General features: G+C 47.8%; 2 protein-coding genes across 3 annotated transcripts in view; both read left to right on the top strand.

Moving 5' to 3' along the window:
• The first annotated feature begins 223 nt into the window (after positions 1–223).
• The window catches only part of Poc1b (POC1 centriolar protein B), a 77,663-nt gene continuing 52,273 nt past the window's right edge, over positions 224–25,613 (top strand). Inside the window, exons 1-4 of one of the 2 annotated variants that reach the window (XM_075954763.1) lie at positions 224–501; positions 1,003–1,087; positions 18,870–19,041; positions 22,961–23,140. In XM_075954763.1, the coding sequence (XP_075810878.1) occupies positions 487–501; positions 1,003–1,087; positions 18,870–19,041; positions 22,961–23,140 (452 nt within the window). In that variant the 5' untranslated portion in view covers positions 224–486. The remainder of the gene's footprint in view (positions 502–1,002; positions 1,088–18,869; positions 19,042–22,960; positions 23,141–25,613) is intronic. The other variant, XM_075954764.1, reaches the window with a different exon arrangement.
• On the top strand, positions 1,353–5,217 carry Galnt4 (polypeptide N-acetylgalactosaminyltransferase 4). The gene has a single exon (XM_075954762.1). It carries the CDS (start codon positions 1,622–1,624, stop codon positions 3,368–3,370), a length of 1,749 nt encoding a protein of 582 aa, XP_075810877.1. The 5' UTR covers positions 1,353–1,621; the 3' UTR covers positions 3,371–5,217.

The raw sequence follows: 25,613 nt of genomic DNA, 5'->3' as shown, positions 1-25,613 counted from the left end.
GCACTGTTACAGAAACAGCATGCCTGAACCTCCCAGTATCTCTCTCCGGTCTTCACAAGGTGTAGCGGATCCGTTGGCGCGCTTAGGGCGCGATCTCTTTAAGGTGTAATGGAACTCTGATGGCGTCGATCACAGGCTCACATCCGCCTCGCCCCCCACAGATCTCATTTCGCCCCAGGCTTCTCCCCGGTCCCCCCGCGCACCAACCCGAGGATCCGCTACCTCGGATGCACGCGGGCTCCGCTATGTGCGAGCGCTGGACCCCGCACCGGCGCGCTCCCGCCGAGCCGTCCGCTGTCCCCCGCGTGGCCAGCGTCTCGGGGCTCATCTGGCCACGCCTGGAGCGCGGGCTTTGATTGGGCCGCCGTTGTTGTAGTGACCGGGAGGCGCCGGCGCTCGGAGCTGACGGTTCCGGGCGCCGCACGGTCCCCCCTTGTCCCCGTCCCTCCCTGGCTCCCTCAGGCCCCGGAGCTGCCCGCTCTCCGCATGGCCTCCTTCCGGGTAAGGCCCCCGCCGGCTGTCCGATCCGACCCCATGGCAGCGGGGCCAGGTCGGGGGACCCCCGGCCCGGGAGCTCGGCCTATCGCTCGCACAGCGCCCGACACCGGGAGCTCCATGCCCAGACTGGGCGGTGAGCGCTGCTCCCGGGCTCCCGGAGCTCGGACCCCCGACTTCCCGGCCGCCTTCCGCGCCACGCCTGCGTCAGAATCGCCTGGGAGGTTTAAAGGGCGCGGGAGCCTGCGCCGGCACCGGCGGCTCGGTCCCCCGAGCCGGGGCGGGTCCCTGGGCTGCACGCTCCGGAGCCTGGGCTGGGGGCTCCTCCGGCGGGGGGCACGGGCAGTTCCCGTGCCTGTCATCCCGGAGGCGATGCCCGCGCTTCCCTTGATGCCCACCTATGAGGCGGGTTTCTCTCCAGCCTCGGGGGACCGGCAACGCTGGCCTCTGATCCCGAGAGTTGGAATTCTGCACCTGCTTTCAAAACTTGCCAACTTTCCATCCTAGGAGGACCCGATTCTGGAACGTTGTTTTAAAGGCCACAAAGCTGCGATCACTTCCGTGGACTTCGGCCCCAACAGCAAACAACTTGGTAAGTCGTCTTCTTTTTTCCTTTTCCTTTCTTTTTGTGACGGTAAGCAATGATCACTTAGCAGAAACCCTTTCCTTCCTTCTCGTTGGTCTCTGACTGAGGGAGCCAGGCGCGACGGGGCACAGGGGACCACTCCAGGTCCCCTGGCCTCTGCTCAGTCCCGGTGCGGCCGGTCTGGGCCTGACAGGCAACTTTCGTGAACTAACCACCAGGAGGAGTGAGTGGGAAGGGGAGGGGTTTGTGATCGGCCTGGGGAGGGTGGAGTATTGGCTGGAGAGTTTGTGAAAAAGTTCTGAGACGAGCAGGAGGAAGTGGGGACCGACCAGTTGAGCTGCACCGGAGGCCGAGGAGCAAAGGGGGCGGGGGTCTCAAGTGACCCCCGGGAAACTCCGGTGTCCTGGAAGGAGCCCAGCGCCTACATGAAAGGAGGGACGTGGCTGGAAGGTCGCCCCTACCTGAGCCGGGAACTCCAGCTACTGGGTCCGCAGCACTTCCCCCGCGTGCTGGCTGGGTGGCCGCGTCTACGCACGACCCATGAGGATCCGGATGGCCGTGAGGTGGACCTGGGCAGGCAAGAGCTGCCTGCTGCTGGCGTTTTTAACACTGGCTTATATCCTGGTGGAGTTCTCCGTCTCCACTTTGTATGCCTCCCCAGAAGCCGGCCATGCCAAGGAGCTGGGGCCAAGGCGGCGCTCAGACATTGAGACAGGGGAAGAGGATTTGTCTCAGCCTCTTTATATAAAGCCCCCTGCAGATTCCCATGCTCTTGGAGAATGGGGGAGGGCCAGCAAATTGCAGCTCAACGAGGGTGAACTGAAACAGCAAGAAGAACTCATTGAGAGATATGCCATTAATATTTACGTCAGTGACAGGATCTCCCTGCACCGCCACATAGAGGATAAAAGAATGCCCGAGTGTAAAGCCAAGACGTTCCACTACAGGTCGCTTCCCACCACCTCCGTTATCATCGCCTTCTACAACGAAGCCTGGTCCACTCTGCTTCGAACCATTCACAGCGTTCTAGAAACGTCACCTGCGGTACTCTTAAAGGAGATCATCTTGGTCGATGACTTGAGTGACAGAGTTTATTTGAAGTCGCAACTCGAAACTTACATCAGTAATCTCGATAGAGTGCGCCTGATTAGAACGAATAAGAGAGAGGGGCTGGTCCGGGCCCGCCTCATTGGGGCCACTTTTGCCACTGGGGATGTTCTCACGTTCCTGGATTGCCACTGTGAGTGTAACACTGGTTGGTTGGAGCCACTTTTAGAAAGAATTAGTAACGATGAAACAGCAATCGTATGCCCTGTTATTGATACGATCGATTGGAATACTTTTGAATTCTACATGCAGACTGGGGAGCCCATGATCGGTGGGTTTGACTGGCGCCTAACATTTCAGTGGCATTCTGTCCCCAAACATGAACGGGACAGGCGAACATCAAGAATCGACCCCATCCGGTCACCCACCATGGCAGGAGGCCTGTTTGCCGTGAGCAAGAAGTATTTTCAGTACCTGGGAACCTACGACACGGGCATGGAAGTATGGGGAGGGGAAAACCTTGAGCTGTCTTTCCGGGTTTGGCAGTGCGGCGGCAAACTGGAGATCCACCCATGTTCTCATGTGGGCCACGTGTTCCCCAAGCGGGCGCCATATGCTCGCCCCAATTTCCTACAGAATACGGCGAGGGCTGCCGAAGTCTGGATGGACGAATACAAAGAGCATTTCTATAACCGAAACCCACCAGCTCGGAAAGAGGCCTATGGCGATATTTCTGAAAGGAAGCTGCTGAGGGAGCGGCTGAAATGCCAGAGCTTCGACTGGTATTTGAAAAATGTGTTTTCTAACTTACATGTTCCTGAGGATAGACCTGGCTGGCACGGAGCTATTCGCAGCATGGGCATCTCTTCTGAGTGCTTAGACTATAATGCTCCGGACAGCAACCCGACAGGTGCTAACCTTTCCTTGTTTGGATGCCACGGTCAAGGAGGCAATCAATTCTTTGAATACACTTCCAACAAAGAAATCCGATTTAATTCTGTGACTGAATTATGTGCGGAGGTCCCCGAACAAAAGACTCACGTAGGGATGCAAAACTGTCCCAAGGATGGTCTCCCTACCCCTGTCAACATCATTTGGCTTTTTAAAGAAGACGGCACGATTTTTCACCCTCACACAGGACTGTGCCTCACTGCTTTCCGGACAGCCGAAGGCCGACCCAGTGTGCAGATGAAAACATGTAACGCCCTTGATAAAAACCAGCTCTGGCGTTTTGAGAAATAGACAACAGCAGGAGACCATCTTCTGTTTGGGAGCTGACAGTAGCTCCTGGAAAGTCAGGGTGACCAGTGATGATTGTATTCTTCCTAGAAGTCACCCAGAAGCTGGCCCTGAGAACACTGGCAAGCCACGGTTCATGTGGTGATGTCACTCTGAAGCTGGGTGCCCAGAGCATCACTGCTCAATCTTTCAAAGTGCCTTCTTTCCTCGGGGCTTGTTCTATTTAAGAAGCTTTGTTGATGTGGTCCCCTGCTTCTCTTCGAAGAAGCTGCTGTGAATTGAGATGCACAAAACACTTAGGTGTGGGCTGTGGGTGCAGCTCAGCAGCGGGTGCAAGACCCCGCGCTGGACCCACGGCGCCACAAAATGCACACTTGAGTGCAAGACTTAATATTAAAGAATGTAAAAGCCCAAGCAAAATGGGGTATGATTCATGCTGATTGGTAAATTCATTGCTTAGCCTTTTCTTTTTGTTGTTGTTTTTTTTTATCAAAGCTTGTGAATGTGTAATTAGAGCTATTACTGTTTTGATTATGTAGGGTTTGAATTTCTTTTAGTCAGTTTGTTTGAGGTTTTTAGAAACGAATTTGTCTTTGATCAGATAGAAGTAGAGGAAATTTGATCTTGAGAAAAAGGCCTGAGGTTGATAAATGTTTCATTGGAAGAGGAGACTGGTCCGAATGTAAGTTTGGAGGTTTTTTTTTTTTTTTTGACAGTTATCTAAGAAACCTAGACTCCTGACCAGATGAGATGCTGGGACATTCACATCCCGTGCTTTGTAAGCGTGAGCTATTGGAGTAAACTGACCTGTATATTGATACCTCGATACCTCCCGTCGCTAGCTCTGCAGGCCGTCCACCCTGTGAATGGGTCTGTGCGTGTAGGGCATCTTCTGACTGCCCTTCCTTAGGCTGTGAGTGGACCAGAGTGGGGCTCATTCAGAATACTGCGCCTCCCTTAAACAGGAAATTTAAGTCAACCCCAAATGTGCTCGCTGAAACGGGTGAAACTGAAAGTGTCCCAGGTCTGCAAAGAGTGTTCAGCTCGCCTGACTTCTAGCTCACCAGGAAATTTGGAGAATTCTCTTAAGATCGCCAGGGAAGAAAGACTGTGTTGGTAGTCGTCGGTTGCTGCCTGGCAGCTCACTGCTCACCCCTGGCAGCCTGCCGGCTCTCACAGCAGAGTCATTGAGGCCTTGAGTCGTTCATCTTGCTGGGGCCTCAGTTTTCTTGTCTGAATAGCCCGACTGGGTCTTGGAAATTGACCCTTCTATAGGAAGGGTCAATTCTACACCTTCCTGTCCCCTGCTCACCCACTGTGATTTCAAGGAACACTTTTGTGTCTTTGCTTTTAACATAGGTAGAGCTAGGCCTCTGAGCTGTGTTCAGTTTGGAAGACCGAGAAGCTTCCATGAGCCGAGCTCACCTGAAGTGTGTTTCTCAGTGCATGGGATTGTAGTTAGTTTTATAGTCATTTTATTTTGACAGTTGTTGAACTGATTTTGTTTTTTAAAAGTTTTAAACTTTCCAAGTAATTCTTTCACTAAGAATATGGATGTTTCCCAAACTAAGTTATTTCAGAAGTAAATACATCTTAAGACGTTTTTTGGTTCCTTACTATCGTTTTATCCAGAAGTCACAGGCCAGATTTGGGAGCGAGTCCCAGTTCCTTGACTGTGGTATGAAAAAACGCATGCTCCACAGTGAACCAGTCGTCAAGAACTCATAAGAAGATTGTTTTCAGTGTTCACTTGACAGTATGGGCGGAGAAAGGGAGCCTTGTAAACCCTGAATTGATGCAAATTGTTTCGGGTGACCATGTCCGAAATTAAAGTTTGTGTGTTCTTGTGACTGTTTTGTTCTCATTGACTCTTTGAAGATCTGTTGTTTCCGCTTTTCTGTAGGTTCTCCAGCACCCTTAAAGTTTATGAAGGTGTGTCCAGATTCTGTGGGCAATGCTTGGCCCTTATTAAAGTAAAATACACAAAAATACTTATTCAGAAGGAAATTCTCCTCAATGCCCTCTTGCCTTCCCCATGTCCTCTTGAAACAATTTCTCTTTTTGTCGTGTTGTTCTTGTTAGCCCCCTGTTATATGAGAGAAGGAAGATGACTGCACTCTAGAAGTGAATATTGAAATTATTACTATGTTAGTATCTTGATGCCCCATCAAAAGAGAGAAGGGCTTTTAAGACTACAGCATTTAGTTCTGTGTTCACCTCTTTCTCTATTGGTGGTTATGACTCTGTAGGCTGGTGGCTTATTTATATCTATAATTCATAGCAAAAGGAAGCTAGAGTTGTGTTTTTATCATAGGTGTGCCCCAATTTCATTCCAAAAAGTACACCATAATGCAAATATTCTTTCACTTCTTATTTCCAATTTATTGTTACCACCCATGCTCTCTGTTTTGCTGTAGACAGTTGGGGGCTGATCCTTTAAGCGAATTTACATGCTTAAATTAAATGCCACGAAAGTATTTGGTAAGCAAGGAGTTTCCATCTTGTTGTTTACTGGCCAGTCCCATGACTAGATTATCTACAGAAGCAGCTTGGCAGCTGTTTTTATTAAAGAATGATAATGTGGTCCTCAGAAGGCGTCTTTTAACTTGAAATACCTTGTTTGTAAGGGAAAGTGTGTTTACTCAGCCAATAGTCGGCTCTAGCATGTGCATTGACGTTAGCAGACTAAAATAGTCCATGCAAAAGTCAGGTTATTGTTTTTTTAAAGTTGTATATTCTTAGTTGTTTTAGGGTCTCAATTTTAATGAGTAAAATTTAGATTTGACTTGTCTTTTTGAATTTCTATTTTAATAACATCTTTAAATGTTAGTATAATAACATTTTTGAATAATCAGAAACTGAGGTTCGGATGTGTGCATTTTGAGCAGTGTCTGTGTTTCTTTTTGTTAGTAGTATTTAGGGCACGCGACACAATGTATGTATGCCTAATTATTTTTGCAAACGGATTCCAATGATTTTAGCCTGTAGAAGCAAAGTTCCTGTGTACACATTTATGACTGTGGCGTGGTAGTTACATAAACATGCGGTTCTTTTCCTTACTTGAAAGTTCAGATAGGGTATTTAGAAAGTCAGGTTTCCCGCTTGGCCGTGTAAGATGTCGTTAACCAGTAAATGATTTAGAAGTGGTGTCAGCACTGTCGTGCGTTAGCTATGAACAAACTGGAAATGATAAGGCTCTCCGGGACCCATCCTGTCCACTCTACAAGGAAGCAAGTGGTTCCCAGGACACGTGGACACTCTTCCTTTCAAAATTGTGGGCTCAAAATAACACGCTTGTCCCCCAATCCGCAACCTCCCACTCTTTCCTGTCCATGAGTACAGATACCTTTCAGCCAGTAGTATGAGTGATTTTTTTTCTTTTTCTTTTGAGACAGAGTCCTTGTGAACCCCAGACTGTCCTCAGACTTGCTATGTAGCCAAGGATGACCTTGGACTTTGCTCCTCCTGTTTCATCTCTTAAATGCGATTCTTCAGGAATACCCCCATGCCCTCTCCTCTTTCCAGTGAGCTGTGCTGTCCCGAGAGTGTTTATTCTGAGGACCCTGCCCTTGTCAGATGTACTGGGGCCACATTTAAGGACACACACTAGATATAGTGAGCATTTTTTCTGCTTGTTTTTACACACAGAAAGTTTCTATACATGCAGGTGCTCACTCTCTAAGCAGCTCTTTGTAAATCATGTCGTGTCTCCGTGTTTCAGTCTCGCGGATGTACAGGGGTTGATCGGACAGACTGTGTGCAGGACATTCGTGGTTCCAGGGGTCTGAAGAGGGAGGGGTAGACAATGGTTGCTCCCTGAGGCTTTTCCTTTTCTGGTTAGAGGGAAGAGTAATATGATGAGAACATTCTGGAGTGAGTGGCAGTGATTCCACTTGGTACAAAACACTGAATCGTGTAGCAAAGGGTAGGGCTTATGGTATGCGAATTATATTTCAATTTAAAAATTATTGGTGGAGAAGAAGAGAGGCTGGAGAATTCCAGGCATCCTAAAGAAGAGGTTTTTTTGTTTTGTTTTGTTTTATAATACATATGTTAATCCTCCGGCTTAGTATTAGGTCGAAGATGAAAGTCAGTCTGTATCAGTTTCCCCTAGCAATCCTGAGAAGCTGCAGGAGGTATAGAGAGTACAGAACAGGAAACAAAGGCCTTAATTATCCAGCCGTACCCGTGGCAGAATGGATGGCCAGGGAAGTCCTTAGAATTTACTAATAACAATCAGATATGCCTTTTCTGTTTGCTCAGTTTTATGGCTTGCCCAGCCCAGGTGGGGCACAGTATGTCTGAAATAGGTGAGAGGTGTTCCGGCTGTCTGCTCAGTATTCCAAGTCCTTCCTTTGCCGTTCAGAAGGGGGGAAGGGTGGGACTGTTGACTTAATATCCTTTAGCCCATACTATCACGTGCTCTAAATATACATACAAGAGAGAACAAAACAGATGTGTGTCCTAAAATGATATAAAGAGTTCACAGTCCAGTGGGAAAGACAAACAGCCCACAAATCCCTGTGTAGCTAACTCTTCCTCGATGGAACAAAGAAACAGTCAGCGCTGAGGAAAAGGACCGCACGGTAGGGGGGGATCTAAATGGAGCAAGAGTTAAAGGAGTAATTGTCCACAGAAGTAATTCTTAGCCAGAGCCCTGAAGACTCAGCTAGGTAGACAACAGAAGAGGAACAGTGTAGGAAAAGGCCAAGGGTGGGGAAAACCTTGTCTTAGAGAAGCAGGAAACTTCCATAAAGGATAGAGCCCGGTACTCAGGGAGAGTAGAGCTGGAGGGTGGGCAGCCGGACTTGCTGGTGGGCCTACAGAAGAGTTGCCTCAGTCTTAGTCCCTGGAACCTCTGGTGTTTCTTGAACCTCTGGTGTGTCTTTTTACAGGCAAAAAGATTGTTTTAATCATAGTTTATGATCTTGAGGTGAGATCGTCTGAGTGGTAAATTCTGTCACAAATGCCCTTATAACAAAATGGCACAGTCAGTCACACCTGCCATGCAGCATGGAAAGGCAGAGGAAGGACACTGTGAGGGCCTCGGGAGGAAGGAACACTGTGAGGGCCTCGGGAAGAAGGAGCGCTGTGAGGGTCTCAGGATGAGGGCCTCGGGAGGAAGGACCGCTGTGAGGGCAGCGAGACCAGCCTGGGATGCAGAATGAAACCCAGGCTCAAACAGAAAACCCAGAATAGCTAGCCAGGCGTGGTGGTGTCACGTGCCTGTAATCCCTGGCATTAGGGAAGCCAAGGCAGGATTACTGAGAGTTTAGATTAGCCTGGGCTACAGAGGGAGACCCAACCCCCCAAACCAAACAAACAAGTGGAAAATAGATAAGGGGAGGCCATAGGAAGCCAGAGGCCAGCGGCAGACTGCAGCGAGGCAGTCAGAGTCGAGGAGGCCCAGAGGGAGAGGGAGTGGGGTCCCCAGGACCTCTGGAGGCATGCTTCTCTGTCAACACCTTGACCTCTGGCCTCCAGAACCGTGAAGAATAAACTTCTGTTGTTTTAACTGTCTAAGTTTGTGGTCTTTGTGATGACAGCCACAGGAAACGGAAGTGTATTTAGGGATCTAGTCTATGGGTTTAAGATCTGATTTATGCTTTGACTTATCATCATGGCTACTGTGTGGAAACAGATAGTAAAGAAGTTCCCGAGCTGTTACAGAAGACCGTCAGAAAGGCCATCGTGCATGCGAGGATGGTCGTCCTCAAGCTAGGGTGAGGGTTTGCTAGGAGACGTGTGGAAGTGTAAGTAGATAGAGGTCATTTGGGGTCACAGGAAGGGATCTGGTCACGGGGAAGAAGCAGAAGGAGAGTAAGTTGCCTGTGCTGAGCCCTTCCTAGCTCCGAGCTTTGGATCAGAGAGATAGCAAGGGACTGGACCTGTTGGAAGGGAGCCGGTGTATAGGATGGCAGAAGGCAAGCCTATGGTGGAGTAAGATGCTGGAGGAGTCAGCCAGGCAGAGAGGTGGTGAACTGAGTGTGAGAAAGGGGGCCTCTTCAGTCAGTGTCCCCAGTCCTCTCCAGTGCCCCCAGTCCTCTCCAGTGTCCCCAGTCCTCTCCAGTGTCCCCGGTCCTCTCCAGTGTCCCCAGTCCTCTTCAGTTTCCCCAGTCCTCTCCAGTCAGTTTCCCCAGTCCTCTCCAGTCAGTTTCCCCAGTCCTCTCCAGTGCCCCCAGTCCTCTCCAGTGTCCCCAGTCCTCTCCAGTGTCCCCGGTCCTCTCCAGTGTCCCCAGTCCTCTTCAGTTTCCCCAGTCCTCTCCAGTCAGTTTCCCCAGTCCTCTCCAGTGCCCCCAGTCCTCTCCAGTGCCCCCAGTCCTCTCCAGTGTCCCCAGTCCTCTCCAGTTTCCCCAGTCCTCTCCAGTGCCCCCAGTCCTCTCCAGTGCCCCCAGTCCTCTCCAGTGTCCCCAGTCCTCTCCAGTGCCCCCAGTCCTCTCCAGTGCCCCCAGTCCTCTCCAGTGTCCCCAGTCCTCTCCAGTGTCCCCTGTCCTCTTCAGTTTCCCCCGTCCTCTTCAGTTTCCCCCGTCCTCTTCACCGGCTCCATTTGTGTCACATGATGAACCATGCCGGCAGCAGACCCCGACCGTCTGCTTCCTAAATCCATGTTCAACACCTAACCTGAGGAACTGCTTCGTATCCCCATGTTTTTCTCAGTAGCTTCAGCTCAGGGCTCCTGTGCCAGCCCATGTTCCTCACTGAGGCCCCTCACAAATGCAGCTGACCCTGCAGCTGATGGCACGCCACTCCCACATCCGTCCCTTTACGTTCTCCAGGCAAAATCCAACCCCTCTGGAATTTCTGAGAGAATCTTTGAGCCAGTGACAGTTCCTAGAAACGCCTCCCCCCACGCTACAAACCCAGGATCACCCACTTTCACACATCTCTGCACACAAGCAGCGTGCTATTGTTAGCCTCCCCCTTCGACACGCTGGCAGGGGATTTTAAAGCTATGTTTAAAGGGGATGGATCCGGAGGGGAGGTGGGGGAAAGAACTGGAAGGAATAGAAGGATGGGAACTGGAATCGGGATATATTATATGAGAAAAGAATCTATTTTCATCTATTTATTTAGTTAGTTACTTTGGTTTTTCAAGACAGGGTTTCTCTGTGTAGCCCTGGCTGCCCTGGAAGTCTTCCCTCTAGACCTCTACAGAGATCCCCCTGCCTCTACCTCCCAAGTCCTGGAATTAAAGGCGTGCGCCGCGGCTACCCGAGCAAGGATCTATTCCCAATAAAAGGAAAAATTAGTTTAAAAAAGTACATCTTGCCGTGTGCATGCGATCTCTCTGCCTGATCCCCCACTTGGACACCTCACTTAGAGATCTGTCCTTTTTCGACACTAACACAACCCTGTCCTTGCCCACACACTCCATTGCCCCTGCTGTATAGGTCAGATGCTGTTTGGGAGGAGGGGGCACACATGTGCACACTGCTGCGGAGGCCAGAGCACAGCCTCAGGTCTCATCCCTCAGGTGCCACTTCTGCCTTGCTTGGTTTTGTCCTTGCGATGTCCATCGCGTGTGTGGTGTACTTACCAGTTCCCTTGTGTGTAGGTGCGCGTGTGCGCACGCGCACACATTTCCGGGAGGCCAAAGGTTGATGCCAGGTGTTATTTCTCAGTCTTTTTATTGCTTTGAAACAGGATCTTTCGCCGAACCTGAAGCTTATTGATTTGACTGGCTGGCTTATTGATTTGTCTGGCTGACTTATTGATTTGGCGAGCTGGCTAATAATGATCCCTAGCCCAGGGATTACAAGCATATGTCATTGTGCCTGGTTTTTTTTTTTTTTAAATCTGGCTTCTGGGGGTTGAATTTAGGCTCTCATGTTGGCAATGGAAGCACCCTTTGCCAACCATGCCAGTTCACCAGCCTGAGGCCCTACTCTTGAATTATGCTAGGAGCCAGAGCAGATAGGCGTCCTGACCTGAAGGGGGCGGTCCTGACCTGAAGGGGGCGGTCCTGACCTGAAGGGGGCGGTCCTGACCTGAAGGGGGCGGGTGAACTGTGAAAGAGAAAGGATGGTGGCTTTAAAGGACTTGAGAGAACGTGGTGTGCCCAAGCACTCAGATCAAGGTTGAAGTGTTTGTGGAGGTGTCTGGCTCTAAGGGAGAGCATGTATCCGCTCTTCTCGGGCCCACAGACCCCATTTGGGAAGGAGGTCAAGCAGGGTACAAGGCGCTAGCGAAAGGGTATGCAGAGCCCTATGGGGGTGAAAGCTTAACACCGTGATTGATGAGTGTAGAGATGTAAGGCTGCACTTCTGGTGCCACCTCGAGGAAGACAAGCATGGAGCATGGTGGAACACATACATTCACATCCCGCTTCCTCCCATCTCTGCCCCCCCCTCCAGTTATCTTTAGTGAAAGTTATTTTTTTTAAACCCCGCATAGTTCCTTTAGACACAAGATTTTGTTTTTCTCATCTGGGGTAGAGAAATTTTAAATTCGGACCATTACTTAATTAAACTAACCATAGTTAGTTGGGTAGTAAAAACAGATTCTGAGAGTATTAAGCTGTTTGCATTTTGTAGTTCCAGTTAGAATACTGTGATCTTATTGTACAAACCCTCTTCCATTTGGATTTGTAAATGTGTGTACTTAAAGATTACATCTTATTTTTTTTAATGATCGATAGAGAATGCCTTGTCATTAATTTCTCTAGACTTCCTTGTTTATTTTTCCCTACGGAAGGCAGTCCATTGCTTTCTTTGGTGGCCACAATGCCATTGTGACGCTGGACATGCAGGAGCAGGTGCCCGGGTAGCTTGTAGTAGGGAAGGACAGAAGCAGAGAGCGTAGAAGAACTTCTAGAGTAGCTGTGCAAAAAGACAAGGCGTCAGATAGGAAGGTGAATTACCAGGCTCCTCGTGACTATGGAAAGACCCAGGAGAGGATATAGTTCAGACGAATAAAAATAGATATGGGCCTAGCGAGATGACTCAGCAAGCAGAGGGGCTTACCCTGAAGCCTGACAACCCGAGTTCGATCCCCGTGACCCACGTAAAGGCGGAAGGTGATGACTGACTCCACCAGCTGTTCTCTGGCTCCCACACTGGCACCGTGACACATGTGCCCACACAGCATGGAAGCGTGTGCGCTCACACACACAGACACACACACACAGACACACACACAGACACACACACAGACACACACACACAGACACACACACACAGACACACACACAGACACACACACAGACACACACACACACAGACACACACAGACACACACACAGACACACACACAGACACACACACACAGACACACACACAGACACACACACACAGACACACACACAGACACACACACACAGACACACACACACACAAATGTTTTTAAAGATAAATATGAGTGTCAACCTTTTTAGCAGATTCTGGCATTTGTCCTCTGATTTGGATCCAGCGGTAACTGTTGTGCAGACTTATCAGAATGATATGTTTGTATGACAATCATGCCATTTACAGAGCAGCGTTGTATAAAAAAGCAACAAGATCACAACCAATCTAAATAGGGTAGTTTCATTAAATAATTTGAAGGCTAGCTACACAATAGGCTGATATATAGATTTCGCCCTCTGGTTATAACAGTAATTGGAATCTGAAAAGAACCAAACAAAATTCAGTACACGATGCACCTTTTCCAGGCAGTGAGCCCCCAAGTGCAAATCCCTGGCCTTTGGGGGATGAGAGCACACAAGGTGAGCCCTGCACCTCGACTTTCTTCCTAGCCATGCTCTCCCCAGAGGATAGCAGAGATATAAAATGAGCAGCTTGTCCCACTGGCTGAGCTGCTCCAGATGTGGACTGGAGAGGCTGCGTTCCGAGTCGTTTTTGAGCTCAGCCTCAAAAGAATATCTGTCTGTGGGGTGTTGTTCTAAAGCTTTGATTGACAGCCAAGAGGCACACATAAAGAGCAGGTTACTCCATTCAGAGGGCAGACTCCCTAGGACTCCTTCTGAAATCCCACCACCTAGGGAATACATTAGGGTCGAACTGCAACATGAGTTTTAATAGGGACCAAGCACTTAGTAGTAAGTGACTTTAAGTTCTAGCTTCATTGCAAATGATTAAGAAAAAATACATATTTAAAGGTGTTTCTATAAAGAGAAAATGGTAGGGTCAATAGGCTACATGTAAACTTGATAAAATCTCCAGTAGGGAAAGAAGGTGTGGGGTCTCTTGTACTGTCTTGTAATCTTTCTACAGGCTTGGAATTATGAAAACTAAAATTTCCCAAGAACAGAAAAGGAAACACAGAGTAAGGTATTCTGTGTATTAACAAAACACACATGCCAGCATACACTGAGTAGACAGGAGAAGAAAGGGAGAGGCAGAATGCAAAAGGGCAGATACACACTGTCCTCCGTATACAGAAGAGCAGATGTGCACCGTCCTCCGTATACAGAAGAGCAGATACACACCGTCCTCCATATACAGAAGAGCTGATGTGCACCGTCCTCCATATACAGAATGCATGAGACTGAACACACCAGTGTCTGTTAGCACATAGAATTCCCAGTGGTCATGCTCCAGGAAAGGACACATAAGAAACTTGACTAGGACAACAGACTTTGTTCTTCTGTGTCCTAACAAGGATTTCCTCAAAGAATGGATTGCTGTTTTCATAATGTATTTTATATATGCATATAAATCATATATATAATATATATGTAATTTTTTCTTAGATTGGTAGATTTACTGACTAACATTTTTCTTCACATGCTCCCTTTGGCATTTTATCTTAAAATAGAGCAGTAGCATGATGAATACTGTGAACTTTGACATTTTAAGTGATGTAGTAATGTTTACATGGGGTGCGGTTCCATAGAAATTGAAATGAATATGAAAGCAAATTATACGGTCACACAGTTCAGTCATGACATCCATACTTGCATATCATTTTTTTTATTATTGATACTGGAACAGTTCTTAACCAAGAAAGAAGATTAAGGACTGGGTGAGGTTGCGCACATCCGTAATCCCAATACTTTAGAGCTGTTGGGGTGCAGGAGGATCTGGCTCATGGCAAGCTTGTGTCTAGTTTGGGCTACCTGAGATCCTGCCTCAAAAAAAGGGGGGAAGGAGGAAGGAAGGAAGGAAGGAAGGAAGGAAGGAAGGAAGGAAGGAAGGAAGGACAAACAGAACAACGGAGGAAGGGAATTCAGGCGAGAGAGCCAACGCTGACTTACATATTAGTATTATATTTTTACTTTGTTGTTGACATTATTTCCTGTGTTTTCCAGACAGGGTTTCTCTGTGTAACATCCCTGGCTGTCCTGGAACTAGTTATGTAGACCAGGCTGGTCTCAAACTCACAGAGATCAGTGTCCTTCTGCCTCCCGAGTGCTGGGAGAAAAGGCATTTGCCACCACGCCCTGTTTGTTTGCTTGCTTTTTTTTATTACTTATTTTTATTTTATTTGCATTGGTGTTTGGCCTGCATGTATGCATATGTGAAGGTGTCAGATCTTCTGAAGCTGGAGTTTGCAAAGAGTTGTGAGCTGCTGTGTGGGTGCCAGGAGCTGAACCCAGGTCCTCTGCAAGAGCAGCCAGTTCTCCTGATGGCTGAGCCATCTCTCCAGCCCCATCTAAAAGGAATAAAAATAATACATTAGTAGTTTTTCTGTTTTGTTTTCCTGAAGTGTAAGAGAAAAGCATAAAGTATCCAAACTGCAGCTGTAATTGGGACATTTCTATGTCTGGTGTGTCTTCGTTGGTACATCTCACTTAATTCTGATTCTGCAGCTTAATCTTTTAGCCATTATACTAAAGTTAAACATCTTCCTAGGCTCCAGGCAGGTATATACTCCCTCCCCGTCACTCACAATTATGTCAACAGCATCTTTGAACAAACTCTTGGTTTTTCCTTTTCCCACCTCTAGACCAGAGGTTCTCAACCCATAGGTCAAGACCCCTTTGGCAAATCTATGTCCAAAAAATATTTACATTACAATTTATAATGGTAGCAAAGTTACAGTTATGAAGAAGCAACAAAAATAAGTTCTTGTGAGGGTCACCACAACATAAGGGACTGTATATTAAAGGGTCACAGCCTCAGGAAGGTTGAGAGCATTGCTCTAGAGCTCTTTTCATCTCATTAAATGGCCTTTAGGTTTTTCTGGGAGACTGGCAGTCAGGACCATTCTGCTTTTCTTCCTAAAATCCATTAACGAACCCTGTAGTTTCTACCCCTCCAGTTTTCACAGCCTCAGACCTAGTCAGATCACCATCCCCTCCAAAGAGCACTATTGTGGTACTGGGAGTTGATTTCTTTCTTATGCTTCTCTGTTGCCTTGTTATATGCCTGTTAACCTGCTCCAGAGTAAGCCCCAGTAAGGCCTTAGGCAGCTTCCAATTCTTATGGCAAATACTTAAGGAGAAAAGGTATATTTAGGCTTCTGGTTGGAGGTTTCAGTTGGTGGCCAAGTTACCTGTGTCTTCTTTTGGGCCTATGGTAAGGGCCCATGTCACAGCAGAAGCACATGATGAAGGAAGCTGCTCCCCTCTTGGTGGCCGGGACCAGACAGAAAGGGCTGGTGTCCTATTACCCTTTCAAGGTCTTCCCCCATAATCTCACCCTACCCACTAGGCCCCAACTCTTAAAATCCACCACATCCTGATAAATACCACAAACTGTTGTGCAAGTCTTGACCACATGGGCCTGGCTGAAGTTCCTCATTATGTCACTCCAGTGATTCTCTTTGTGATGGGTAATTTTAATGTCTTAGTTAAGCCAACTTGACTGTGTGCTCTTCTAAAAGCTCCCCGTCCTCCACGTAATGTTTTCATAAGTTCATAACTAACCGCTTCAGTCATAGAGGAGGACTATAGCATAACTGTATCTACTCTGTGCCGGTGGGTCATGAGTTTCTGGCATGGGGTAACTTGAACAGTACTGCTGCAGACACTGGCATGCGTTCTGTGAAACGTCCATGCGTTCTCTTCGGTACCTAGGTGGGGGTGTAGCCGCCAAGTCAAATGCCAAGTGTGTGTTCTACTTCAGATAGGTGGTACATTCACACACTTTCCAGAGTGGTGACTCTAGCCAGCATGATGGGAGACTTCTGGTTAGTCCACGTCCCCAGAGAGACAATGTCTCCTTTACTGTAAGCATTTGGATGAGGGTGTGGTGACCCTGGTTTCCTGTCGACTAGCAGAATTGAGCACCTTTTCTTACTTACTGGCTTGTGGTTTATGAAAGTGACATCTGTTTAACCCTTTGCCTGTTTTCTTGCTAGGTCATAATCATTTTTCTTATGAATTTATATGATGTTTGTAGATTCTAAGCACAGTTTGTGGTATTCATTCATACATACAGACATACATACATACAATCATCTCCTTTGCTTAGCTCTGCGTGTGTGTGTGTGTGTGCGCGCGCTATTACCATATAGCTCAGTCTGACCTGAAATTTACTGACTGAAATCTACTGTAACCCAGGCTGGCTTCTAACTCATAAACACTCTTTCTGCTTCTGCCTTCTGAGTGCTGGAATTGCAGACATGTGCCACCATGCTCAGCACAGTGGGTTCTCTTTTTTCTTTCTCTGCATTTATTTATTTATTTATCTATCTATCTATCTATCTATCTATCTATCTATCTATCTATCTATCTATTTATTTATATTCAGCATCTCCTGTGCTGGTCTTAAGATGAGGTTCAACTCCAAAGGAGTGAATTTTTAAGGAGATCTGGGGGTTGGGAGGGGGCGGCAGCTGGAGAGATAGCTCATTGCTTAAGACCACTTGCTACTCCTGCAGAGGGCCAGGGTTCAGGTGCCAGCATCTGCGTGGTGGCTCACAAGCATCTGTACCTCCAGTTTCAGGGCAGATGGCAGTTCTTCTGATAGCAAGCTCCTTGCAAGCCCAAAGACTTGACTTCCATCCCCAGAACCCAGGCAAACCTAAATAAAAACCAGGCATGGTGGCACCCTTAGGAAATCCCAGCCCTGCAGAGGCAACAACAGGCAGATCCCTGGGGCTCACTGCCAGCAGGCCTAAGCTACTTGAAGAGTTCCCAGCCAGTGAGAGACCCTGGCTAATGGAGGAGGGGGAGGAAGGGAAGGGAAGAAAGAGAGAGGCAGGGAGGGAGGAACGATAAAGAAAGATCAAGGCAAGGCATAGAAAATACCTAAGAAATAATACCCAAGGTTGTCTTCTGGATTCCATATATGCACACAAACATGCATACACACATACCACATACCACACACACACACACACACACACACACACACACACACGAGAGCCTTTCTTTGCTTTTTTTTTGGGGGGGGGGACATCAGTCTGTTTGTCCCTAATCGCCAGTAAACAGACCCCAGTACAGATGTTTTAGAGTTTGGACAAACTGCAGTAGAACATCAACTTTTTGTACTCTTTCCCCACCTCCTCCAGTCTCCTCCCCCCACCCTTTTTAAAGGAAATACATTGAATAAAATTATGGCTCAAAACCTAGAAACTCACCGGACTTTAAACGTGGAGATAATGCATAAGCTAGGGAATTTAGGAGACTTGTGTAACTTTGTAAAGCTGGGCCCTGTTCCTGCCTGTCAGTGATATGCACTGTCCTTGAAGTTTACAAAGTTGCCAATATCTCCAAGCATTCTCTGTAGACATGGTGATTCCCAGTGACCTGATTTCTGCTGTTGGGGCTGTTCTAGAATGTGTGCATGATAGAACTTGTTTTGTAGGCAAGATTTGAAGATTTTTTAGGCTAATGTCCAATATACAGTTCTTCTTATTAATCATCAAATGTCATAAAATTACAGAGCAGAAACAGACTTTTAAGGGCATCTCACCCAGCTTTAAAAACATTTCTGGACCAGTTGATGAAAGTGGGTGATTAGTTTCTCAAGCTTACCTGCACCGTGGGCATGTGAGGAAAAAAAACAAAACAAAAACCCATATTCCTAGGGAAAGCTTGTGGGAATGTTTAGCAATAAAGACATGATTTATACAGTGCATTTCATATGGTTCAGGAAAAAAAATCGTTTCTGCTTATACCCGTGTTCATGCACAGAGAGAAGCACCAAGGACATACAGACAAAACACTAATAGGTAGGATTAGGCAAAGAGTGTATTAGGGCTGCTCCTACTGCTTTGACTTCTGGGTGAACTCGCTTCCACATACTTTTCTCAAGTAGCTCACCTGTCCCTCTGAAAAGATTGATTGCCCCCACACTGAGGTGAAGTAACTTCCAGGCACCAAGATGGAATGACTCAGTCTAGTGCCCTCTTCTTCAGCCTTCTTCCTTCTGGTAGCTTGTAGTCGCTACGCTCCCCTTGGATCCTGAGACTAGTACCCCTTCTGAAGCACGCCACTACCAAGTTTGTATATTCACAATGAAACAAAAAATCATTTGAAACGATAAAATACTTTTGCCCTTACCTGGTCAGCTCTACAACCTCTGACTTCTTTGTTAATCACAGTTTTTAGTGACAAGGTACGCGTCCGTTCCTGTCTTAACCCTGGTTTGTTTGTTCTTCTCTTTCTCGACAGCCACTGCCTCTTGGGACACCTTTCTTATGCTGTGGAGTTTGAAGCCAAACACTAGAGCTTACAGATACGTGGGCCACAAGGACGTTGTGACCAGCGTGCAGTTTTCTCCACAAGGAAACTTATTAGCCTCTGCTTCACGAGACAGAACCGTTAGGCTCTGGGTTCCTGATAGGTGAGAGGAAGAAACACTTGATAAGTTTTGGGTTGGAACTGTGAGGGACTCCTGAGGTCTGGCTGCTCCTAATGTGCTTCTTGGGATTGCCTCAACTAATTAATGACCTGTACTCACTGGGATCACACAAGTAATACCCTGGTCTTAAACTCATACTATTTCGTTCAACTCAAAATTATGTCTTCCTTTTGAAAAACCATTTCTAACCTGGAGATAGGTACAGTATGTCTGAATCTTTGGGAGATGGCCAGCAATCTCTGTGTAACTCTGAAACACAATGGCATATATCAAAATTTTAATTATTAACCTCCTTGTGCCCTTTCATGGGTTTTTTTTAGGAGCCCTTGGAACCCTGTTGACACCCTGTGCTTAGTCTGTCCTTTGGTTGTTACCATTCATTTTGGAGCTCTAGAATTTTCTTGTTTAAAAAATTTCAGGCAAAAATATAAATCATTGCCTGGCAGTGGTGACACATGCCTTTAATCCCAGCACTTTGGAGGCAGAAGCAAGGAGATCTCTGAGTTCGAGGCCAGCTTGGTGTACAGAGTGAGTACCAGATCAGCCAGGGCTACACATAAACCTTGTCTTGAAAAACCATATACATATATCATTGCATTTGCTGAAGTCTCATTCCCTGATAACAGATCTTCTGTGAGACGCTGTTCAGACATGAGCCGACAGCCTGTCTATTGTAAAAAGCTTTGGAGTTAGGATATTTTTGTAAGTTTTAAATTTTAAGTATCCCCCCCCACCCATACCCGCCAACAGCCAGCCAGCCTTGTACCTTGTATCTACCCCCCCCCCCTTCTCTAGGATGCTTTTTGAATGGCTCCTGTGTGTTCTGTCCTTTTCCTCTGTCCTGTAGCAGAGGATGGGACTCTGTGGCTCTATGGTGGCAGGGTTGATGTGCAGTCTGTGACACTCTCATGCACCTAGAGAGAAAGCACCTGCCGCCAGGCACTTCACTCTGCCACCACCCAGGGGAAATTCTGTTCAGAAAAGTCTGAATATTTTGCTGACAGAGGGAAAAAGTCTTCAAGAGAATTGACGTGAGAATGTGCATGGACTCTAGGGAAACTCAGAGGAGGCAAGTTTGGGGCTCGGGAGAAAGCGTATGCTTTGAAAGCCTTAGCTCTGGAAATCGAGGACGAGTTCATTGTTTCAGGGGTTGCAGCTGGTTTTTCTATTACTAATGTGAGAAATGGATCATTCAGGGGGTGGGTGCACTAAAATCACCCCGAATCATTGCTGTAGATATCTACCTAGTGATTGTATTTCTGTACTGGTTTCTCTTTCTAAATAATAGCAGTAGGCCATTTATTATTTAGATTATTTATTCTAAATAATCACAGTAGGCCAGGACAGTGGTGAATCATGGCAATGGGGAATTTAGATATCAGTGTTTAGTTACTCATTACTGCTTAAAATCCCCCTTACTGACTAGCTCAATCCAAAGACTAACACTTTTCTTCATGTTGTGGGTGGTTGGGATGCTTTTCCCCCTGTTTGGTGTTGGCAGAGGTAACCACACAGCCTCGTGAGCTGGTGGCTGAGCTGGAAGACAGTTTTCCTTGAGCCCTCTGACCCAGCAGAATAGCCTACAGAGTGGCAGGGGAGCTCCAGGATTGTGACAGCAAAAACTGCTGGACGTCTTAAGTACTTGGCCCTCAGCCGCACAGTGTCACCAGTGCTGGACAGAACAAGTCACAAAATCAGACCGGATCCGAAAGAAGAGAGCGGTGAGGCGCCAGCCCAACAGACAGCACTCAAACTCTGCTGCGCCGGCTTCTACTGGGTTCCTGTGCAGTGGGGCCCAGGGCAGGCCAGCCTAGCCCAGAGGAGGCCCCAGAAAAATAGCCACGTAGTAGCACAGACTGCTGGGCGGGGTGTAGACTGAAGTTCGGGGACTGTTTTAATGATATTGACTGACTGTCCATCGCTTCCTGGTCACTGTGGATGGCAAGTCTTTTCTTTGCTGTCTCCTGATTCTTTTCGCAAGAGTTCCCATTGAAAACGGAGTGAAGTCATCCTTGTATTCTCTCCTGGATGTCTACTACCAATATCAATTATTTCGTATGCATTATCCTATGCCTGGTGATAGAAATTAATGATAAAGTCACATTTGCCCCCATGGGCCACTGACTGGGCAAGCCAGACTGAATCTCCCAAGCTTGTAATTATAATATTGACTCTTCTGAGTGAAATTCAGTAGGTGGTTACTCTCTTGTGTACCTGATGTATTAAATGATATCTCACAGAGATGGGTACGGTCATTCCTGTAGGAGAGAGAAAGGAATTTAATTTTAAAAGTCAGGATATACTGCAGTTACTCAAACCCTAGTAGCAGATCAGGGCCAGTGTGCTTGGGCCAGCAGATGGGCAGGGGTCTTCCTAAGAGCGTGACTGCAGAGGCACAGGTGTGTCTGAAGCGCTCTGAATGTGCCGGGTACAAAGTTCAGCCCCGTGGCAGGATATCCTGCTAGGGAGCCAGGAACACATGTACACTGGGATTTGTGTGCTTGTCATTCATCACCTTTTCAACAGTGATAAGCTCAGTATGTAGGTGACAGGGGTGGGGAGAAAGGATCAGAGCAGGGCGACCGACTAAGAGGCTTTTGCACGGATCGAGATGAAGGCTGCTAAGGATAGAAGTTCCTGAAGGCAGGCAGAACTGGGGCAGAAAGAAGAGGGCCATTCAGAGGGTGCGGAGGAAGTGGTGACCCCCGGGTTTAGGGATGCAGTGCGTGGAGGAGAAGGTGCACGGGACTTCTCCCGACGTGTGCCATAGAGACAGTGCTGCCTGCCTGCCTGCCCCAATCCCAAGGTAGCAAATGCAGCGTGAGGTACAGGTGTTTGGATTCCTGTGGGCATCTAAGATTTGAGAATCTAAAACAGATGTCTCTGGCTGAATTGGCACCTTATCCGTGCCAGTCACTGTGGCAGTCTCCCCGTGTACTATAGGAAATGATTTTCCAAATGTAAAAAAAGGACTATAGTGACCATGCCTACGAACTTAACACTGACACAGAATTTCCCAGCAATCACCTTGGCAGTCAGCACCACTTCGTCTGCTGATTCTTCTGAGGTCTTTTGCTTTTTTTTTTTTTTTTTTAGAGAGAGAGAGATTTTTAACTGCCTGTGTGTTAGTAGAAGAGCTGCGTGGGGAGGGAGAGCGCACACGCATGAGGGCTTCTCTAAAGTGCTACCAGCCTTCATCTGTTTTTAAAAGATTTTCCTCACCTCCAGCGCCTCACATCGTACTCTCCATTTCTCTGTTGCCTTCTTCCCCAATTAAGAACAGGCGTGTACGCAAAATTTCAAAGCTCTTTTACTGTTCGTGAGTGTAAGATAGAGGCCATGAGGTCAGTGAGGCAGTAGGTACGCACTGGAGCCTCTGTCGTTGGTACCGGTTGATGCAGGCTCAGGAGTGAGGAAGAACATCAAGAGGTGTTGTGGATCTAGCACGGAAGATCCTTCCTCTCCCGGCCCAGTAGCTCACAGAACTCCACGTGGCATGTATGACCTTGGGGCTGCCAAGCTTAAGGAACCTGAGTTCTTCAAGGTTGAAACTTCTTTAGACTCCAGACCGCTGTTTCTAAAGTAGCACACAGTGCAGCGTAGCGACTGGTTCAGAATAGTATTTTCCCGCTTCCCATTAAGACAGAAGCAGCAATGCATTTCAGGGGCAGGGGTGACCAGCCTCCTTCCCGTTTGGTACTAGCTGCAACGTCGGTGACCCAAGCCAGTGCACAGAAGGACAAGTGAAGCACGCAGCACCACATGGCCTTCACGCACCAATTTTGTAAGGGTTTGTAAGCTTTAAGCTACTTGTAAGTTTCCGACTCAGTGTGGTGATTAAATATTAAAAATAAATTAGCTATTAAAATAGTAACGTATCACTCTTAACCTTTATTTTCAGGAGAGGGAAGTCCTCTGAATTTAAGGGACACACGGCTCCAGTTCGCAGTGTGGACTTCTCGGCTGATGGCCAGCTTCTGGTTACAGCTTCTGAAGACAAATCGATTAAAGTATGGAACGTGTTCCGCCAGCGCTTCCTCTACTCCCTGTACCGGCACACACACTGGGTCCGCAGCGCCAAGTAAGTGCGGACGCTTCCGCGGACAGGGATTGTCCTGCTCCAGACTACGGCCCTCAACCCACAGAAAAGGGGCCGGGGTCACACTCGGTCATTCTCTCAAGTCTTTACTCTGTGACTGCGTGTGCTGGGTCCCTTATAGGCAAAGTAGTCAAAATCCCTTGTTTTCGTGGAGCTTACACACTAGTGTCAGTTATTAAGAAATATTTTAGATATATAGATGCACATATATACATATGTAATCTGTGTGTGTGTGTGTGTGTGTGTGTTTGTGTGTGTGTGAGAGTCTGTGCACTTTTCAATGGTGCTCAGGAGCTGCCTTACAGAGAAGTCTTCTTCAAGCAGGGACCTAGGGGATGAAGAGGAGGAAAGAGTACGGCTCGAGGAGATTTGTCAGAGGAGGCAAGAGCCTGGTTGTCGTTTGAGAAAAGCGAGGAGCAGAGAGTACAGGAGGGAGCAGGCTGAGGTCAAGGCCCTGGCTGAGAGAAAACACCACGGACCGTGTTCCTGTCTCCAGCTCGCTTACTCATGGCGTCATGGCGTTGGCAGTGTGCTGTGTGGTGATAACTGTTATCGGCTTGAGAGGTCTAGAGTCACCTAAGAGACAGACTTCAGGGAATAGCTATGAAAGAGTATCTAGACAGAGAAAACCCACCCGAGCTATAGGCGTCGCTGTTCTGTGGGCATTGGATAAGAAGGAGGGTGCTGGCTGGGCACCGACATCCGTGTCTCTCAGCTCTCGGTGTGGATGCAGTGCAATGGGCTGTTTCCTGCCCCTACCATCGTGACTTCCCCGCCATGATGGACTGCGTACTTTAACTGGGAGCCAAAAGAAACCCTTCCTTCTCTAGCTTGCTTTTGTCAAGGCAGCGAAGGAAAGCAACCTAGAAAATTGGTAGCCAGAGCTGGTGGTTGCTCTGGCAGCTCTGACCGCGTGGCTCTTAAGCCTTTGTAACCGAGTTGGAGGGAGGGGGAACGTGGAAGATTTGAAACTTTGGATGAGAATAACCCTATAGGGTCTTACTGGACCCTTCTGGTGGGAGAGACCAGGATGGATGTGTGTGTGGAGGGAGGGGGGTCTGAACTCAAGAGTCATGGACTAATATGTCTGTTAGAGAAACGTCAAGACAGTATAGCATTCCGGGAGTGACATGGCCTCTGCCCCCTGCCATTACCCAGATCTGCAGTGAGAGCTATAAGACAGGAAAAGCAGGAAGCGTTGTGAGGGAAGGCATGAGAGCGAGTTTGCCGTAGACAAAGCACCTGTTGAAAGATGAACTCCGTTAAAGAGCAAACTCACTCCTGTCCAGCGGAAGATAGGAAGATAGGAAAGGCGCCCACGTGCACAACTCTACCCATTGAAGGCTGTGGCTTGTAAAGATGAGAATTCATTTGAGCAGAGATCCTGAACTGAGAAAATTGGCTGCGGGGGTTCTCTGCCGGGAAGCAACCTCCTAGGCACACAGTGGCCACTACAGCTTTGGCTCAGGGGGCCACCCTACATCTCCAATTGGCACCCACATTGTCGGTGTTGTCAGCGTGGTACCAAAATGAAATGATGCAAGAAATGAACCGTGCAAGAGTGAAGGGCTCGCTCCTGGAGGCCTTCCTGAGCTTCCCGACGTCTGCTGAGGCCTAGAGGTGTGAGGCAGGACTGGGTTTGCTGCCCAGGAGCATGGTTCGTCTTCTCGTTTGACAGATGAGGAAAGGCAACTGCAGAGAGCTGAAGCTAGGACTCATTTAATAGACAGTGTCAGCTGCTTTTGTTTTCCTTCCCCTACAGAGGCTCATTACCTGGTGTGTTTAATGATGCCCTACTTCTCAGCCTCTGTTTCCTTGCTTGTAATTGGGGTGACGGTGAGAGTGGGTCGGGAACTCCCGTGTGTAAACAAGTGGGTAAGTTTTTTAAAAAATGCCCAAACAAAGCTGTATGAGAAAAAAATCTTCAAAACTACTTTGAGTTCAAGAAACGAAATTATTATAAAATGCGACTTACAGGAAAATAATAAATGAAAGAATGAGGAAGCGTGTGAGTGAGGTATTAAACTAGATTCATGTGATGAAAAGTCGAGAGAGGAAAAAGAAAGTCTAGAGACACACCCGGGTCCAGAGCCGAGGGAAGGGACGAGGAAGTGGAAACCAGGAGCAAAGCACCCTGGCCGAAGGGACCTGGTGTTCTCTCTGGAGCATCACTACCCAGACGTGGTTAGAACTCAGGCAGTGTGCTGGGACAGGGCGGTCCGCATTCGTGTGCCTGCCCAGAGCACACTGTGGTCCTGATCTCAGCCACTGAGGACACTTGACTGCCGTGAATGGGAAACAGAAGTTCATGCTTAAGCATGGCCATGGGACCAGCTTCAAAATAACACTGACGCAGAGGAGAGCAGGCTGTGAGATACAGAGAGGGACATGCTGGGGCTGGGGAGATGACTCAGTGGTTAAGAGCACTGGTTGCTATTTGAGGACCTGGGTTCAA

This window comes from Microtus pennsylvanicus, chromosome 20 (genome assembly GCF_037038515.1).
Source record: "Microtus pennsylvanicus isolate mMicPen1 chromosome 20, mMicPen1.hap1, whole genome shotgun sequence".
NCBI lineage: Eukaryota > Metazoa > Chordata > Mammalia > Rodentia > Cricetidae > Microtus > Microtus pennsylvanicus.
Note: the sequence above shows the minus strand (reverse complement) of the source record. Positions and strands in the feature narration are given on the sequence as shown.

Coding starts and splice junctions, on each gene's coding strand:
- Galnt4 (XM_075954762.1), top strand. CDS start 1,622: ATGAGGATCCGGATGGCCGTGAGGTGGACCTGGGCAGGCAAGAGCTGC.